The sequence below is a fragment of the Sinohyriopsis cumingii genome, chromosome 13 (genome assembly GCF_028554795.1).
Source record: "Sinohyriopsis cumingii isolate HCF-2022 chromosome 13, ASM2855479v2, whole genome shotgun sequence".
Lineage (NCBI taxonomy): Eukaryota > Metazoa > Mollusca > Bivalvia > Unionida > Unionidae > Sinohyriopsis > Sinohyriopsis cumingii.
The window spans coordinates 39,035,937-39,056,341 of NC_142973.1; the positions used below are offsets into that span (position 1 = coordinate 39,035,937).

At 37.7% G+C, this 20,405-nt stretch overlaps 1 protein-coding gene across 3 annotated transcripts in view; it reads right to left on the bottom strand.

The window, feature by feature from the left end:
• Positions 1-282: 282 nt before the first annotated feature.
• LOC149785245 (alpha-1,3-mannosyl-glycoprotein 4-beta-N-acetylglucosaminyltransferase C-like) overlaps positions 283-20,405 on the bottom strand; it is a 92,920-nt gene continuing 72,797 nt past the window's right edge. For 2 of the 3 annotated variants that reach the window (XM_089979096.1, XM_089979095.1), the window contains exons 2-4: positions 10,619-10,689; positions 8,191-8,272; positions 283-1,567 (exon numbers count right to left, since the gene is read on the bottom strand). In XM_089979096.1, coding sequence (XP_089835222.1) covers positions 417-1,567; positions 8,191-8,272; positions 10,619-10,689 — 1,304 coding nt within the window. In that variant the 3' untranslated portion in view covers positions 283-416. Of the gene's footprint in view, positions 1,568-8,190; positions 8,273-10,618; positions 10,690-11,834; positions 12,049-20,405 lie in introns of all 3 variants that reach the window. The other variant, XM_089979097.1, reaches the window with a different exon arrangement.

Consider the following 20,405-nt stretch of genomic DNA (forward strand, 5'->3'; position numbering starts at 1 on the left):
ATAAAGATAATAACCAGTACTAAATGTTAAAGCTATCAAAGAACGTATATTATAGTGAGGCAAGACGTGAAATATTCGTCATCATCTTAGTCGACGTCGCTCTCGTCATCATAATCAGCAGCAGCATCGTAACTGTTTTTGACTTGTGTATCATTATCATCACTATCGTCATCGACATCCTCTCAATAGTTACATTAATAAATAGAGTAAAAGAGATTGATTGAAATCGTAATATGTATTCTCTCAGACTGTATTGCGTAAAATAAATGAAAACGAAATATCTATTAAAAAATTAATGTATTATCTGAATAAAATATGTTTTAATACTGCCAATGTAGATAAAAGTATGATGAGATAAAATGTTGATAATATTATCAAATTAAAACATGAACAATCGTGATGAAGTTATAAAAATGCTATTTGGTAAATATGGCAATTTCTTCTATAATAGCCCAAAAAGGTTGTGATTTTGTAACCCGAATCACTATGCACTTTGTCTTGAATTCCCCCATTTTTGAGGAAATATTATTCGCGTCAACTTTTCCGTCAACAAAACGCCCAAGTGTTACGTAGTTAGAGCATTTCGCTGAGGTGCTGTCTATAAAATCTAGAGAAATACAAGCATTTAATTCACCATTATAAATCATATCTGTTGGATATTGTTCTGAACCAGTCTCTACAACAGCTCTATAAATAGATTGGGGATTATCGAATACTATCGTCACTGTATCGTTTACTTTAAGATTATCATGACTCCAAAAATACCCCGGGGACTTCAAATATGGAGTTTCGACTGGAAAATCCGGGTTAGTTTTCATCGTTGTGAACAAACGCGCAGGGGGATTATCTCCCATATACTTCTTTTTATGAAAATCAACAAAGCGATCTTTTAGCGGTTGAATCTTTCCTGGTAATGATGATTCTATTCCTATATGTTGAAAAAGCGTTGGTTTATGAATCCTTCGACTTGTCTGAGCCATTAGAATATTAAAGTAGGCAAAAATATAGTCCACTGGTTGTTCTTGATAAAAAAGCAAAATCAATCGGCTTAGATTTTCCAAATCTCTGGAATGATACAGTTTACCGATGAAACCAAGTTCTGAAAATTCCAGACATATCCATTCATCCTTTTGCTCAGCAATGTACTTTTTAATAGCATTATAGTATCCATCACTCGCCACAACGTCATCCTCCAGCTGCATGTAATATTCAGACAAATTTTTACTGTAGCGCATTAAGTATGCATAATCAACATTCTGTTTTGTGCGCCACTTAACTTTGTCTTGAGAATCACCATACGTAGACTTCAAATTATCTAATTTTGGATAAAATGAAGACGGAGCATTGATAATACATAAAACTCCTCTTTCTATGTAGATATGGAAGCGTTCATACAAATATTTTGCCATCGAAGTTTTCCAGTCTGTATCAAGATCGGCAAGAAATACAACAAACAAGATTTCTCTTAAGTCTTCCTCCGCAGTTTTGTTGAAAATGGACGTCAGGGTTTGGAAGATGTATGTATTGTTCTGTCTTCGTATTGTTGGTATACCTATCGTCAGGAAACCTGCAACAAAACGACAATATATATATATATATATATATATATATATATATATATATATATATATATATATATATATATATATATATATATATATATATATATATATATATATATATATATATATATATATATATATATATATATATATATATATATATATATATATTCATGCTATAAAACGCCAGGTATACTTCAACGTGTGTGTGTGCAAACACACACACACACACACACACACACACACACCACACGCGAGCGTTGTAATAGATCTGTTGTATTTTAGCAGTACAATGATGTGTAGCATGAGTAGTTAGTTCCATGTTGTAAATTAAATTGGTTGTTAATGTCAATGATTACGTACTACTGGAAGAATGAATCTGAATATGATAACGTGATTGGTAATGTACAGAATGTGACTTGTTCAGATTGTGACTTGTACAGATTGTAAAATGTACAGATTGAGACTTTTATGGATTGTGACTTGTCTTGATATGTGTAAGCACTTGTTTATGTTAAATGTCAAGTGTGATTGATGGTATTGAGGGTAGCAACTGTAATGTCATCAATTTCGATCGTTTGCATCATCAAATATTCATAAAATATTTTAGAATCTTACTTCATACAAATTTTCACATCTAGAAATATGTTTATCACACCTTAAAAAAATTTCACTTCCAAATCAGCATCTGAATAGCACCAGTCTTGATGACGTAATGAACTGACACAAGAAAATACGTCTGCAGCCATGATGACCGACGCTAGATCACATGACCAGTTTGACACACTAAATTCGTCCAATTTTACATTTTGACAATTAAATTTAACTTGTTCTATGTAAACATTGTTCTTCTTTTAAGTATATTTTGAACTTTTAATACTGTATTCATTTTTATTGTTGTTGTTGTTGTTGTTGTATGGTTTAACGCCATTTCTCAGCACTAGAGAGGCTATACATGGCGGCCAGTATAACTGGTGGAGGAAGAACCCTGGAAAACCCAGAGAAGAACCACCGACCCACGAGAAGCTACTGGCAGGCTTTCCCACTTACCCACGCTAGCCGAGCCTTGGACTCGAACCCACGCAGACAGAGGTGAGATGGCAGTGATCCGGAACGGTGAGCGCTTTAGACCACTCGGCCACTCGGGGCCCTATTCATTTTTATGCTAGTCAATAAATTTCCAATGTTGTCAGCGTTCTCATGTACTTATTTACTCTTCAGGCATATTTAGCAACCTTGGTAGAACTTTCAAGGCTTTGATGTTTGACCGACAAGAGATAATACAAAATGTTTATATGTTTCCTGCTAAATGCGTATCAAATGGGATGTACCAAAGGACACGTAAACGCTAAATAAATTGTATGACAAACCTCAGTTCGTGTCAGTAGTTTTAGAGTATATGTTCGCCGTGATCCAACCTGTTCGGCATACCATACATGCAACAACTGGTCCGAATTACGTCATATAACTCTTTTCCGAAGAGTATCAAGAGGAGCAAATTCGCAGGTCGGAAAATAGCTTTACGCCAGGCATGTGTAAACTATACAACCCGCGACTTGATTTTATCGCGTATTTACATCCATAGGGTGTGGCCTAAAATTCGTTTATCTGCCGCGCGACGTGGAGAAAGTTGCCCGTGCATGCTGTACACAGTCATAGCGTCTGCAGTTATAGATCTCAACCAAATAAAAAAGTGATGTCTTGAGGCAGTTATAATTTTTTAAAAAATACTCTAAAGAAGCTAACAGTTATAAAACTAAAATTAACTGACGAAGTTTTCTTCATGTATTATCAAATTATAGGCTGAAACAGCATGTGTCACAAAATAATCTCAATCAACTCAGTTTAATCAATTTCAATTCATTACTGTTGATTCCGGCTTAATGCAAATGTAATATTGTGCAATACGAAATATAAGCAGTCATCTACCGCCACAATAACAACAATAACAACTTAACGTTTATTTACAAAATACTTAAACTGAAGGCAATCCATTTTTTGCTGAATGATAAGATCGAGGTTATGAAGGCCAGCATACAGTATAACAGTCTATATATATATATATATATATATATATATATATATATATATATATATATATATATATATATATATATATATATATATATATATATATATATATATATATTACATATAATTATTTAGTCATCTTTCAGTCGCATTTCCTTTAATTATGCATCTTATCATAATTACACAGTTATAAAACAAGATCAGGAACTGAAGCATTTTGTAAGTTATTATCAATACAATTATATAAGTTAACACATATGTAACATACCTGTTCCAATATATATATATATATATATATATATATATATATATATATATATATATATATATATATATATATATATATATATATATATATATATATATATATATGTTACTGCATTTGTATGGGGAAATATGAACGACCTTGGGAGTACGGTATATCCATCCGACAAAACGAGTTCATATTTTCCCATACAAATGCAGTAACCTTTTTATTATATGCTCATTTTCTTATACTACCTAATGCTTAATTATATTAACAACATACGCTACAACAAAAAAAGTAACTGAATGTTTGCCTTATTCCAAACTAAATACACAAGGGCAGATTACTGCACACATAATTCGCCCAGATAAATTTGAACTTAGTCGCGCGCTCGACATAACGTTCGAAAGAACATGGCGTGTCTAGTTAAAATTGAAATTAGGAATCATATTGTGAATGAATGTGCACTGCAACAACTTTTCCATTTGATCCGTAATGAATAGATCTTGGTATTATTTTCGAGTCTACGACATTTTGTGATTATAGACTGGAAATACACATGAAATACATCGGATTGAAGAAGCGAGGGAGAAGCGTGTTTACACATGCAAATGTGTTTCTGTTTCTTTCATTGAATGTTTGAAATCAAAATGTGGGGAAAATATGAAGTTTTTCAATTGCAATTATCAAAAAGACGCTATGAAATTTAATGCTTATTTCATTTTGAGTGCAGTAAGGAGGATGTAATTGTACTTATATGCGAAATTACAGTGCAATTTCAAAATGTGTAATCAAGATTGAGAACCTATGTAATTCGGATTTGCAGAACTAAGAAAGTACATTTTTAGGAAATTCAGGATATAAAACTGTAAGTATTTTTTGCCATACTTATTACCAGCTAAAGAAGACAGTTTATCCCTTGTCACTTGTATGTTTTTGTAAGGACCCTTTCTGGCGTCAACTACATAGCTAACCTAAATCCGAAACCAATTTAATCAAACAAAACGTAAAGCGCCTAATACGCGAGTGTACATGATTTGTTTACAAATCAAAAGTGCTGGCGTCTGCGTCTATTGTTTGTTTACAATAGAAAGTAGTTCCTTCATGCACGTGAATGCAATATGAAGGTGTGCAATATCGTAAAATATTGAACGATTCTGACAATGTAAAGTTAACGTAGAAGAAAATGAGCATATATATATATATATATATATATATATATATATATATATATATATATATATATATATATATATATATATATATATATATATATATATATTGTGGTGCATATTTGATTTAATTTAATTGTTTGTTTGTTAGTTTATTTATTTTTTAAAAATTCCAATACATGCTATTGTAATGTAACATTATTTACTGGATTTTATATTGTCCAGAATAGAGTTCAGTTCTGACTGATATTTGTAAAAAAAAATATTTTAGACGTAAACAGCTAATAATAGAGACATTGTATCTAATGCTGACCTAGTTCCTGATTTTGATTCAGAACCAGTGACAGTTTTTGTTAAATAACTTTTTTATATATATATATATTTTAAATTCTTTCCCAGAGTAAAAAACCATTGATTTCAGCTAAGGCTATATTGGGAGTACGTGATATTAGGCGTGTAAAAAGCTTCTATTTTGTTATAGAAAGATGACTATGTAATCCTCATCAGGGCATCTGTTTTGCGTTGTAGTTAGACTTATTATTAATGTTTTAAGAAAGAATAGTCAATCGTGCCTTAACACTTTAGACATCCATGTGTTTTATGTTGTGTCCAGTTTGTCTTATGTTACGTGTTTTGGCTCGAATAAACAGTAACAAAAGAAAGAGTGACAACAACAAACTTTGAAAAATTTAACAAATAATTTATTTCCCTGGAAAAACACTAAAAGTTGAAAAAATAAGAACTACGCAGTTTTAAGAATCAAATCCAAGAATAATCCAAAAATTAAATTTTAGAAGTCCTAGTAATGAAATGTTATAATGAATTCAATTTCCAGTCCCGACGAAAAATACAAAATGGAAGGCGATGACGTATACTGTAACCTTTATGGTGCTGTATCGTCTATAGTTCTTTGTTGTTTCATAGTCAATAAAATGCCGGTGCTTGAATTTCCGAATAAAATTTGAATAAATGTCTTTGTCCAAGAATTCTGTATGAGCACTCAAATATTTCCAGGAAAAAGAATTAATCTTTTAGAATCCAAATAATTTGAATAAAAATTATAATTCCAAACCGTCACAACAAAACGAACATCTTTACGCCCCAGTGTTTAGAAGCTCAACTGATCTCTCTCTCTCTCTCTCTCTCTCTCTCTCTCTCTCTCTCTCTCTCTCTCTCTCTCTCTCTCTCTCTCTCTCTAACTAAGCATTACTATTACAACTAACTAATGCGCAATTTCGGAAAGCCCAGAACTGCGAAATGGAGGCAAATTACATATATAAAACATCATGTAGCCCCTTGATAAAAACCAATAATTTTACTCCTAGAATAAAATTAAATAAACAGTTCTTTACTTCTCTCACTGATTTCTAAATCAAGGTCGGGAACTAGGTCAACTTTAGGTGTTTACAACTGAAGAGTCAAGGTCAAAGTATTTTCTGAAAAAATATCGAGTTCCTAGTAATCAAAACTACATTATTTTTACATGTAATATAATTAAAAATAAAACGATTTTAAAACATACGAAATATTAAATTAAATCAAATATAAATTAAATCAATTATACGTAACATTTGGGATAAATATTTGATTTTCTTCAAATTATTTGGATTTCAAGTAATTGTTTTCCCTGGAAATACTAATGCTCTAAATTAATTCTTGGGCAAGGACATTTATCAAAATTTATACAGAATTAAAAAAAATGGAATAATATTTTCTGTGATTCAACAAGAGATTGTTGACACTGCAGCACTTCACAGGTTACAACAGATGTCATCATCTTCCATTTTGGATTTCATCGGCATTCGAACTCAGTTTCAATAGGACCTTTTAATAATAGGACTTCTATTTTTTAATTCTTGGATTAATTTTGGATTTGATTCGTAAAATCGTAAGTTTTTTTCTCATTTTTACCTTGTTTTTCTAGAAAAATAAATTATTTGTTAAATTTTACAAAGCTATTTGTCTTCACTCTTTTCTGTTACGTTATATATATGCGATAGAGCTATCGACGTAGTGTGATCCAGTGGGAGGGGGCCACGAATTCAGTGGCTGGTGTGCCCGACTCGTAATCATTGGGTTGATGGTTCGAACCCGGCTTATCCAAGCCGGAGTCTGTGTTGGCATGATGTGTCTTTACCATATTTGCTTCAATAATGATCTTTCATGTCCTGGTGTGCAGAAAAACAACTAGCAACATCTACCTGACATGGACGATCAATTACCCATACATGTGCCGTAATCAATAATCGAACATGAGAACACAATATGCAAAAGAAACGACTGACTGCTGCAAAATTCCAATCCACGTAGACTATAGTGTCAGGAAAGTGAAGATAACATTATCAGAGATAGATTTTCAAAGAAAGATGCATCTGAGAACCATCGTATTACGCGTCTGACCCATTAATCCAATCTCAGCGGCTGATGACTATCCTTTACACGTTGATTCTATGTAAAATGCACATGTGTGTAGTATATTTTACATTCACATCTTCTTGTTGTTTCCTTATATGTCGCCAGTCAGTCGACCACGGAGTAAGTACAATCTGTTATTTGGTTATAGTACTATGGCGCTTGTACTTTTTACTTCTGTGAAACGTCACACGTACTAATACCAGTTTCTAAAAATAGCCATTCGGACGCGGCAAACCAGCATTATGTGTTAGATTTAAGTACACGCGCCATTCTGATTTCTCACAAAGAACAAAAAACGACTAGTTTGGGCCAGATTTAGATCTTTCAGCTTCTAGCTCATGGAATACGACAACAGAATGTAGGGCACATCCTGCAGTTGTAACATGCACATGTATGGGAAAATGAAGACAAGGCATGAAAACTAGACTTTGAAACAAATACAAAATCTTTTCATAAATGAAACGCACTTTCTATGGATAAATGCTTTAGGGTGACAAAATCATTTTCACCGAATTTTAGGCACTAGCTGAAAGCATGCAGGGCCGGCCCAACCATATAGGCGGAAAAGGTAGTTACCAAGGGCGCCAGGCCTTAAGGGCGTCAGATTAGACGGAAGAGAATTTTTTCTGGGGTGGGGTCACCAAAATCATAGTATGGACATGTGAGTCTACACAGCGACCATGTAACATGACAAATGAAAGATTAATAAAGTGCTACTTGACATGGAAAATGATTATAAATGAAAAATATTTAAGGCGCTTACGTTTTCCGAGATTCGGAACTGAATAAACGAGTGATTCTGGATCTGACATTCTAATTAGGAGATCATCGTTGTAGCTTGTCCCCTGGAAACAAAGAGTCAGCCACAATTAAGTTAGTCATTCATGTGATTTTCTTGGTGTTTAACACAAAAAAACCAGTATCGATAAAATTTATGTTGGTATTAGATCTAAGCATTTCTTTTCCGCCGAAGATAAACATGTTAGATTGCAAAATTACAGCATTAATTTCTTTTCTTCTTTTAAATATTGCCTGTGAAAGAACGAGTTCGGTTTCTTTATGTTCCATTCTGTTCCTACATCAAACCTCAACCTTAATCTACATGTATACTAGCTTATAATATGAGACTAACTGCTAAATTCACACACCCAGATCTGCCGTCGCATAATGCCCCGCCAGATCTGGGTCTGTACAGTTTGTGAGGAGTAGTCAGTAGAAGAAACAACATATGCCCTCACTGGCAGGCGCATTATGCTATGACAGATCATGATCTTTGCCTTTTGCACTTTGACTCGACGTATAAGCTAGTACATACGGTATGTCATGGATACGCTTCCAAGCTCAGCTGTGCACTTCAGTTAGTGCTATGCTGATTTTGTTAAATACGCTACATATCGAGGCGTATCAACTTTAATTAAACTTTAATAAGCACAAGAATTCCAAGATTTTAATTTTTTTTAAATGAATTGTAATAGTAAAATGGGCTTATTATACAAATCCATTTTGTTACCCACGCTCGTTCGTCGCACAAATTACAGCCGGGTACCATTTTAATTTGTTGGTGCCTACACTACTGAAATAAACGTTATCACAGGAAATCGCTTCACGAGTGGCGACTCACCCTCACTCTCATGACGTAATAATAAATACTGCCTGAGGGCAGTTCAGAATGGTCACTTGTTTACATCCGGGGTCTTTTTCTAGCCTCCGACAGGTTTGGACATATTTATATCTGTCAAATTATAAACATATTTAAGAACGCCGAAGTGATGGTAGCGACTGCGCAGTGCAAGCGAGAATTATGCCACCATTAATTGTGTATGCTCTTGCATAATCCAATAATGTTAATGAGTTTAAAATATCTAACTGCGATTCTAGGCTACTTATGTAACAGTATACCAATCAAACATTGTCACACGCACACACACACACATACACACACCCTCCTCCAGCACGAAACCCAAAGTTTAAGTCTCTTACTACAGAATTGAGCATTTTGCGCATCGCTTTGCGTGATAAAAGAACCTTCACGACATTCTAAATCTTATTCATCTCCTAACAAGAAAAAATCCCCCCTTGTGTCAACTGAACTTGAGATTTTCAGCTCAAATCTGAATTTCGTGCTCGAATTTGTGGCAATACTGGGGCTGTTTTTCCTTCCTCATTTACCAATATTTGTCCCAAATAGGCTGAAACCATGTCGCTGGTAAGTGGAATTATTCGATTTGATCGTATCGACGAACCGTGTTATGTTTGTGTGTGTGATTTGGATTTTTTAAATTAGATTTAACAATTTTTCAGTCATACCGCTACGATGTATGCAGTGTCGCAGTTTATAGTGATGTCTAGCACTGGGGCATCATGCCGAAGACATGTAGCATGATGTCCCACCCAGTCATGTTATCCTGACATCAGGCCGACCAGTTCTAACACTAACTTCTTAACGCTGAGCGCCAAGCGAGGCAGCTGTTAGTACCATTTTTGTAAGTCTTTGGTATGACTCGGTATGATCGAACCCACGACCTCCCGCATCCGAGGCGGACGCTATAACCACTAAGCCACCGGAGCGGTCAAAACCGTGTTATTAATAACCTCACTAAATTTCGAATAACTTGCAAATAAAATTGAGAAAGTCATGAAAACTAATGGTTTAGCGTCTATGTGATACCGGTTTAATAATAGTAGTAATAATAATAATAATAATAACAGATGTTTCGGGTTGTGACTGAAATTTGAGGAGACTGGAACAAAATATCAAATAAACCTATCTATTCAAACATAAAATCGATGTTTAATTGGTCTGCATCAGGTAAATAACACCCTCGTATGTCACAAGGTGGGATTTTAATTGGTGTATGTCGAGTATCAGGTTGATGTATCAGGTTGATGGAGTCTGATTAAAACCAGATCTCCACTGCCCTACGTAGATCAGGGATAGGAATTTAATAAGACTAGATGCTGATGATAATGCACATTAAAACTTTAGATCCACCGATTGATCTTAATTGGGAGGTGGCCTGATATAGGAGTTTTCTATACTAACAATTTAAAGGATAGATCACATGTTGTTGCTATTGGGGAGTGGTTTTATTTCGGGGTATATGCAATGTATATAATACTCTTTAACAGCGTTTAGTTTCATAAAAATCGATTTTGGATTATCAGATTATTTCGGATTATCAGAAACCCACCTGCTTAATGACACGTGTCTGGACTTCAGAAATGGTTGCATTAGTAACCGCATGGCGATCTCTGGTGACATCTGAAAGAAGAAGTATAGATTTGTTACTTAAGTATGATTCATTTATTACATTTTTACATGAGACATTTAAAGTTAATGTTCTCTTAATATGGTCTTGATAGCTCGGAGTTGCCAAATGATCAACAGCTCTAAAGAGAAATGTCTCCATTTTAAAAACGTGTGTGCGTTGTGTTTTTGTTGTGTGTATGCGTGTGTGTGTTACACGTGGAGTCATAACTATCCCAACGATGTAACCTGGTCACAACGGACATTCTAATCCCCCCCCCCCCCCGACAGGTCACCTGCTCTCCACGTTCACAGACCAGGTGTTCCCTAACAATGGTTTCTCCCTGCTTTAACTGATCAGTGGAGTGTGTTAACAGTGACTGCTCCATTCATGCAAATTAAACTTTTATTTAAAGGAGAAGACCTTATTAAAACTTTAGATAAAGGAATCACATGAACTGATTGTAAATACATTTCCTATCTCGCTTGTGCTCACGGTATTTCAGTCGTAATGTCAATATAATATAAAAGTGCCGATAGGTCAAATTCGAAACCAAGGCAATTTGTATAATGAGGGTTAAAGCAATTCGTTAGCTGTATTGTGTTAAAACTACTCGTATAGTCACATCAGAAGTGAGAGTTGCCTTTTGTGACAGCGTGGCAGGTCTTGTTTGAAAACTTCATACTTTTATATTTGATCAAAAAGATAATCCGATACGAATTCATTTTTTTAAGTTAGTGTCAGTTTTTTTTTTTAAATTATATATTTACAAAGCTTTTCTGTAAAGGATGGCGAAGGTTCGGTTTATGTGTTGGCAACAACACTCACATTAAGTTTGTTTTGATTATTTTCATCAAAGACATCTAATATAATCTGAATCGTTTGATCTATGCAAGCCTAGCAAGTGAATATTCCAGATAGTGCGAACACCTGTCCACATGTCTGATTTGTATAAGTTGGCCGGAAAAAAAACCTCCACAGAACCAGTCCACTATTTCACATATGTAAGTTGTCAATTAGTAGTGACATTGCTATTTTGTAAGGGTGTACAAAACAAAGATCAGTGATCTTCTTCTTTGAATCGTCAGTGATTATTTCAATTGCAAGTGGGATTTAAGGGAGTAGGGGCCCCGGCTAGAAAGTAGTCTAAAGCGCTCGCCTTTACAGATTGCTGTCATCTCACCGCTGTCCGCGTGGGCACGTGAGAAAGCTTGCCAGTAGCTTCCCGTGGGTCGATGGTTCCTACCAGGGTTTTCTCAGGTCCTTCCTTCACCAGTTATACTGGTCGCCTCATATCCATTTTCAAGCGAAGTCACAAAATATGTGCACTTCCACATCAGCCATTTTGATGCCCTTGCCACGCAAACCGGCACCTAAAAACGTTTTTCACACATAATTATGATGGCAAATTTCGCATTTTTCGTACGAAAGGATATAAAATGCATCAATTTCTGTTATACATGACAACCGCTCGAGACCGAATGTGTGACTTTTCCCCTTTTTTCTAAAAATAAAACTTTGAAATTTCAACCACCTGTGTTATTCCTTCATATTCAAATAGATCCATCAATAAACATATGTATACACAAATTGATACACCAACAAGTAAGAACATGCAATGGCTTTCAATTTTCATAGGCTGAAATGAATCATTTGGTTATCGTTCACGCTAAAAAGCTAATCTTTAATACGTGTGTATATAATTTCATATTTCTAAAAGCATTTAAAGAATATTCGGTTTTAACATACGACACAAAGTCATAATCCGTTAGGCACATGCCTCGTTTTAATACACTGAAGACGAATATGAAACATTGTTGAACAGGTCTCGCTTTCATTCAATATCATCCTCCGTCCATCATCACCACTAAAAATACAAAATTGGACAGTACAAATTACAATAGTTTTGTCAGCTGTCTTTGGCAAAAGCAATAGTTTTCGCGAAAAGTATTTGAACAAAAAAAAGCTCAAAAACTGATATTGTCTGGAAATACTCTTAACTGAGGACATCATACAAAATATTTTTAAAAAATCGCATTATTGTCTGTTTGATTATAAACAAATAAAAAACACACGCCCTCCAAATCCCACCCCCTTGCACTTCTATTGTGAAAGCAATATTCGTGAGTAGTGAATAGGGCCACCCTACGGACAATGGGAATTAGCATTAAAAACACCCCTGGGCCACTCTACGGACAATGGAAATTTAACATGGCGAAAAATCGTGGGCCACTCTACGGACAAGGGGAATTTAACATGGCAATAAATCGTGGGCCACTCTACGGACAAGGGGAATTTAACATGGGATTTTTTTTTTTAAAAAAATTTTTTTAAAAAAAAGGGGTAGGCAATTCAAAGACTATCTCTTTTCGAGAAATATGGCTGGCCCTGAAAAGGGCCTTTGGGTTTTCTTCTTCTTCTGCTTCTAATTTCTTCTTTTCCTCCACCAACTTCTTATTTTCTCACCTACACTCTTTTTCTTCTTTTTTTTCTCCTCCTCTTCTTTCTTCTCTTCCTCCTCTTCTTCTTTCTTCCTCTTCTCATTTTCTTCTTCTTTTTCAATTTTTTCATTCCATGCTCTCATCCTTGTCCTTTCTTCTTCATCCTCCTTCTCCTCCTTTATTTCCTTCATTACAGCACTTATCATATCCTTTGCTTTTCTTAAATTATTAATTTCCATTTTTACTCTATGCGGACTATAAGAATAGTGATCTTCAACTAGTCGTACGAGCATTTGTTCTATCATTCCCAAATTGTCAAGGACGTCTTGCAGTGATTGAAATTTATCCAGGTGGTTTGAAGCCATCTTCTATGAAGAATGGTTTGAACGACGAATACTGTGGGTTCTTATACGAAAAGCGCGAACGTGAAGGAAAACATCCCCCTAAAACATAAAATGGATCTTACCTAGATCATGGCCCAACAACGCGCGAACGTGAAGGAAAACATCCCCCTACTTTTTTCATATAATATAACCCTAACTATACTCTTCACATACGCTAAGAAACCCATAATCTACTATTCACACAAACATACCTGAGCTCTTACAAACACATTCACTTACACTATTAATAAAGAGTTAGTGTTTATATTCACACTACTCTACCTACACACATTGGCAAATCGATAGTTATTTCTTTTCTAGAGTATTGGGTAGCCCTGAAAAGGGCTGTTTTGTTTGGAACTTCATGGACACCTGGTTAATGGTGGCACCTTCCAGGCCTGGCGCCACATACGCATCTTATCCCCCAGTTACTTTTTACCTTTTGGGGGGAGAGAGCAGAGGCAGGATATGTCGCTTCAGAATCCCAATTTTCACTCTCTGGGATTCTGAAATTTTTTCTTCTCTCCTTTTCCTCCTCCTCTTCTTTATATCTTCTCTCCTCCTCTTCTTTTTTTCTTCTTTCCTCCTCTCTTATCCTTCCCTCCTCGACAATGGCTTCAGCGGCCAGTTCATTTAATATGCGCCTGGCATATTCCAGATGCACATGAAGTTCCAACAGTTTCTCCAGTCTCGTGTTCATTTTTGGTGTTGATCAATCAACAAGGGTAGCTGGACTGCCGAACGGGTTTCAATTTATACTGAAAGCGCGTACGTGAAGGAAAACATCCCCCTAAAAACATAAAATTCATCTTACCTAGATCATGACCAAAATCAACAACAACGCGCGGACCTAAAAGAAACACTCACTCACTTTTTATTTTACCCATCACTTCAATAGACTATCCACATACGCAAGGCAATCCAATCTAACCCCAAATATACACCTCAAACACCAAAAAACAAACATCATTTTAATCTACTATCCATAAAAAGAGTTAGTGTTTATTTTCACACTACTCTACCTACACACACACACACATTGGCAAATTAATAGTTATTTCTTTTCTAGAGTATTGGGTAGCCCTGAAAAGGGCTGTTTTTTTGTTTTGCTATGGCATTCTTTTTTTAGTTTCTAAGAATGCGATGTCCTCTGAGGATAGACTTTCTGGCGATAGGTCTGCTTCTTCGGAAAGAGAAGAAGAACTCTTTGGTGTCGATACGGCAATCGACAAAGCCTCTGTCAGCTTCAGGTTGCTGCTGCTGCTGTTGTTGCTGTTGTTGCTGCTGTTGCTGCTGTCTCTGAAGTCTGTACTTCTCTGTCCATTCTTCTTTTTCCCTGTTCATTTCTTCTCTGAAGAGCTCTTCTATCAGGTCTTCAGTGATTTTTAACATTCTCACATTCTCTATTTCTTCTGGCTTCGGTATCAGACTGTGTCTGACCCTATGCAAATTCACGTAGGCTTCGTTGAGCTTAGCTAGTTTGGAGCACATCTTCGTAGGAGGATGAGTCGACAATGGATGGTTAGACTGGGAACAAACCGGTTCTTAAAGTTAAAGCGCGGACGTGAAGGAAAACATCCCACACACGGTTTTTTCGAGCCGCAACGTTCATGAGAGGGATAGTAAGAAATGAAAGAGCATCAATCCAACATTCTTATAGCTAAACAAAAGACAAAGGCATTTTTTTCAAAACACAACATTTTTTTATTCAAAAATCACTTAACACTAACTAACAACAACTCTAACAATAATCCAACATGATAACATCTAACAATTTTTTCAAATCACAAACATTTTTTTCTTCAAATACTAACTACTTTAAACAAGGCTGACAACGTTGTGAATGAAATTGTGATTTCCACTGTTGGAAATCATTAGGCCATTGATGGACACTACGTTTCCTAGCTTGAGACAAAAGATAAGCATAATGGTCACAAAACCATCGATCTACTTTCACATCGTTTCTAGCAGAAGAACGAGGATCAAAATGAGTCACTAAATGTTCTAAGGAATAGCCCAGGCTGCGATGATGCAGAAAATACACACAATATTGTCCACACACCAAGGAATCTGTGCCTTGTAATTTCACGTTATTGAATCGGGTGGTTTGAGCATTTCTTCTCATAAAGTCGATGATATCGTCTTCCAAAGGGGGCAATCCGTACGAATCGAAATATTCCACACAGCCTTCTTGAGGAAAGTAGACGGCTACCCAGTGGGTTCCTGGGAGATGACTTTCGTCCGTGTTGATCACGTAAGCTTGATGGTCTTTAGGTTTGCGATGAGGGAGTTCATCTTTAGCACAGACGACGGGATTCCAAGAAGACGTATACGAACTGTGGTTCAAAAGGTAATAAAGTTCCCAGGTATCCATTTGTGTTTGTTTTCTTCTTCACAGGTAATAATAAGTCGTCAATTCGATCCTGACTTTTTGCTTGAAAATGTCTGACGAATAAACGGTTATTCGTTCTGTTTCCTCACTCTGATTCAGGAGAGCTTCGATACGATGGATCTCTTGAGTGGTTAATGCTGGACAAGAATGTTCACGCAAGTCTTTATACCACTGGTGCAACACGTCTTTGTTCGAGATGAGACTCCAAGCTTCGTCCAGATACTCGTCCAATTTTTCTTCTTGACTCAACATCAGGCATTTATCGTGTTGAATTTGACTGGGATGATCGTTTTGACATCCATAGCAATTTTTCTTGATCAATTCCGTTATTTTGTCGACCAAGTGTTTGGCAAAACAGGAGACTAAATGGGCTTCTTGTTCTGGCCATCTCGACTTCATCATGACAATTTCTTCGTCTTGGGATTCTCCTTCCACGGTCTCCTTACATTCCATCTCCAAAGTTTCTTCACTAGGTAAAGAGGGACAACAGTCTTCCATGGCTTCTAATAATCTAGAATGACTTCTCTCAAACTGTTGATTTCTATGGTATTATCGAATTCTGCATACAGGATGACGTTCACCGTTACATCAGGGTCTCGGTTTGCAAACTGAATTTCCACACGAATCTGGCCTGATTTTATAGGGTGAAAATGTCCCTCGTCGCTGCCTTGGTCTGGAGTGAAATCGAAAGCCCACAAAGCGTAGCCTCCTGCATAATCTTCGTACGTAATACCGTGACTGGTGTTGGTTCCTAACTGGCCGGTGGCTTCGTACAGGGACAAGTACGATCTCAAGTAATTCTTATTCTCAAAGTCAGGCTCAAAGGGTCGGGTACACAAGGTCTTGCCATCGCGACTGACTTCGATTTTGGACACGCCAAAGTGTTGAAAGTAGAAAGGATTTTTTTCGGCAGCTCCGTTGAAGGCTGTATTCTCGACCATACCAACGATCAAACGTTTGGGTAACTGTCCTTGAAACAGATGATCTTCGATCATGGATCGCTGTCCCTTGGGAATGGTGAAGGTTTTCACTTCCACGCGTCGTATGGGATACTTGGCGGTCGTTCTACTCAACGTCTGACTGATGTCGTTTCCCACTTTAGGTAACACTTCCACACGGCGTACGTAGAGTCTGGCTTCTAGGATTTTGGTTTTGTACTCGTCAGCATTACCCAATAAATGGAAAGCGGTACTGCTCCGATTCAGTCTCAGGCGAACATTCACTCCGTTTAGCAAATATTTCTCTTGCAACCACATGTCCAAATGCAAACGGTCCATCAGTTCTAAACTCTGTCCATCTTTGATTCTGTCTCTTCGTTCTATAAATCCCGCATTGTTTTTTTTGGCTGATGGATCAGTATCGAATGTTTCAAACTCGCCTGTTTCGTCAGCTTCCCATACTACACAGGAATTGAGATGAGTGTTCTTGGCATCTATTCCGTACGTCAAGAGATTTTCCAGGTAGGCACGATAAGGGTAAGTATCCATGCTGCTACTGACCAGTTTGTTATTCAAGTACAAGTCCACTCCACTGAACAAGGAATGCATGAAATTGTTGACGGGAGCTACTGCTTCAGTGTCTATAGGACCTCCAGTCTTATCTAGAATTTTGACTTTCAGGTACAAGTAACTGCTATTCAGATCGATGTAATCTTCGGGTTGTCCTTTGATGTCAAACTCGATGGGAGCAGAATCGGCCAATGAGGAGACGGGGTGAAATTCCACCCATTGGGATTCTTGCATGGTCATCATGGTGGGGGGCATGGCAAACAGATCCAGTTCCGTCTTGGAACAGGCGCAAGATTCTCGGTGCATCATTTTTTGTCTCTTTTCTCAATAATCGAAAACGTCTAAGTCTCGTACGGTTCTTCTTTTCTTGGCCTTTCTCGCTTGAAGTCTGGTGAAGGGGTGTTTTCTTCTTCGTCTCTTTCTGCCTTGTCCTTGCTGAATGCTTGACTCGGTATCGTGCAGGGCATTTATAGGTGTGTCTCGTCGGCCCAAAATGTCTTTACCCGTTTGCAGCAAGACATTTTTGCCTGCCCTCATGAAGGCTTCTTTAGGGTTTTGTTTGTCGATGATGACATTTTGGAGAAATTCTTTGCCTTGCGTCAGTGCCGCATCTTTCAAGGCGTGCAATCCGCGTGTCACCATCGGTTTCAACACCGGGGCCACCGAACGAAAGGCCGATTTTAACATGTCTCCTAAACCGTGTCCTCGCTGTCGAGCCACCCCTCGGTACACTGGATACATGACTTACTTACGAATCGTGAGAGAACCGTTTTCGAAAATGGAGTTTCACCGTGACTTTTCCTTTGGTGAATGGAATATTTTGTCCCAAATCTCCTTTTATAGTAATGTTGACCGTGTCCAAATACGACTTGCTGACCGGCAAATAGTGAGGATGGACAAATTCGCGGTGGACGTGGTAAGTGTTTCCACCTTCCTCGTCAGCGTTTGCGGCAGAATCCACTTTGAAAGGAATGACACGCAGTAACGGTACGGAGGTGTGTCCCACCACGTTGTATTCCACCAGATCGGAGTACACGAACATCAAATTTAGTCCTTGGTTCAGTTCTACCGGGGTACGAAAATACTTGGCAAAAGTATCGTTGTCAGAAATGACTAGTAATTCGCCTTTTTGTTGTTCTACTTTCTTCTTCATCTCCATGTCCCCGCCCAACATGTCAAACAATTCAGGACAAAATAAGAAAGACATGATTTTGGGCCCCTCAGGAAATTTTATCAGGAAGCGACGAGCTGTTTTGTGGTACTCCAGGGTGACACTTTTTTTGACACTTTCCAAAGCTTTCAGAAACACACCATTAAACCTGGTGGCTATGGTGCTGACCAAATGTTGACCACTAAAATAATAGCCTGGGGGAATGAACAAGTGATAGGTGGTCCACTTTGGATTTTGTGTGTTACGGGTTTTCTTGTCATATTTGCCATGGGTATCCAAGTACTGTTGCATTTGTTCGTCATGAACTTCCACATCAAATTTATTTTGATTGGGAAGGACATTGAGGACTTGGGTCGGGTGAATCATTTCTACTAAAGCCACTTCCCAATGGGCTTCGTGATCTAAGGGGATGGCTTGAGGTAATTTGGCCGTGTAACAGCACAACGTGTTGTTGGGAAACACCTCCATGGAACTGTCACTGGGTAAGGTTAAGTAAAATTGGTTTTGGTGACTCATAATTCCAGAGTTCTGTGGCTGTCCGAGGGAATATTAGTGGATGTCAGAGGTGTGTCTCCGCCCAAAATGGGGTTCTGATTGTGGTTGGACTGGTGACTGGCACTGGCACTGGACACAACGTTCCCGTTCGAGGAGAATTTCAGGGAGGGATTGGGAAGTAGGTAACCGATGCAACTGCTCAATAAAATGGTCCACAATTGTTTGTCTCCTTGTTGCAAACTCAAATTGGCGATGGCTGCCCCGATGACACAATACACCACGAAGATTTGGCAGAAAAAGACGATTTGCGTTTTAGGCACACGTTCTCCACACCACACCCACAAGGGTTGTTTTTGTAAATCTTGCACAGAAGAACTAGGGGAAGAAGGACTGGTCGACGTAGCTGCGTCTGCTGCTGTGTGAAAGGGCATGATGGTCACTTCTTCTTTTTATAGTCGATGACTTGCGAAGCGTCGATCCAAGAATCGAAACTGGGTGGATATCCTTTCCAACGTACTTTGACTTCTTTGACACGTCGTTTGCCCACTTTACGGGTTCTGCGTTCCAGAATGCTTTCGATGTCGTACACGTCGTCTTCTTTTTTGGTGACACGTTGTAACTCGGGCAAATAAAACGTTCCTTTGAGTACTTCTCCGTTCATGTCTTCCAATTTATAGACGGCAGGATGACGGCCATGCACTCGTCCAGTGACGCGAAACAATTCGGTCGTCCAGTTAGGTAAGTAACCTTTGTCGAAAGTGCGTTTGGTTTTGCCAATGCGCACCCAATCTCCTACGGTCAACTCTCCACTTTTCTTGGGGACAGCCCTCGTCGGGGACGTACCAAACAGGCGCTCAAACACCAGCACTTCGTTCTCGGGAGTCACGTCTTGCGGGGCACGTCCGATGCTTCGATGGTAAGATTGGTTGTACGCTTGCACCAGGTGAGGTAAGATGTCGATGTACTTCAGAGTGTGGTGATGCGTAAAATATTTCCACATACGTTCTTTCAAAGTGCGTTGAAAACGTTCCACGATGCTGGCTTTGGTTTCGGGATTCTCGGTGGTAAAAAAATGAATGTCACGTTTCTTTAATTCTTTTTGGAAAGCTTGGTTCAGAAATTCGGTGCCTTTGTCCGTTTGCCATCGAAGAGGGTGACGGCCGCTTTGTTTCAATACCCGTTGCAGGGCTCGCACTAACTCGCTGCTGGATTTGGAAGTCAAAGGCACGACCCAGGCAAATTTGGAAAAGACGTCGATGACACAAAACAAATATTTGTAGCCACGATTGTAGCTGGCTAAATGAGAGACATCGGCTAAATCGGCTTGCCATTGATGATCG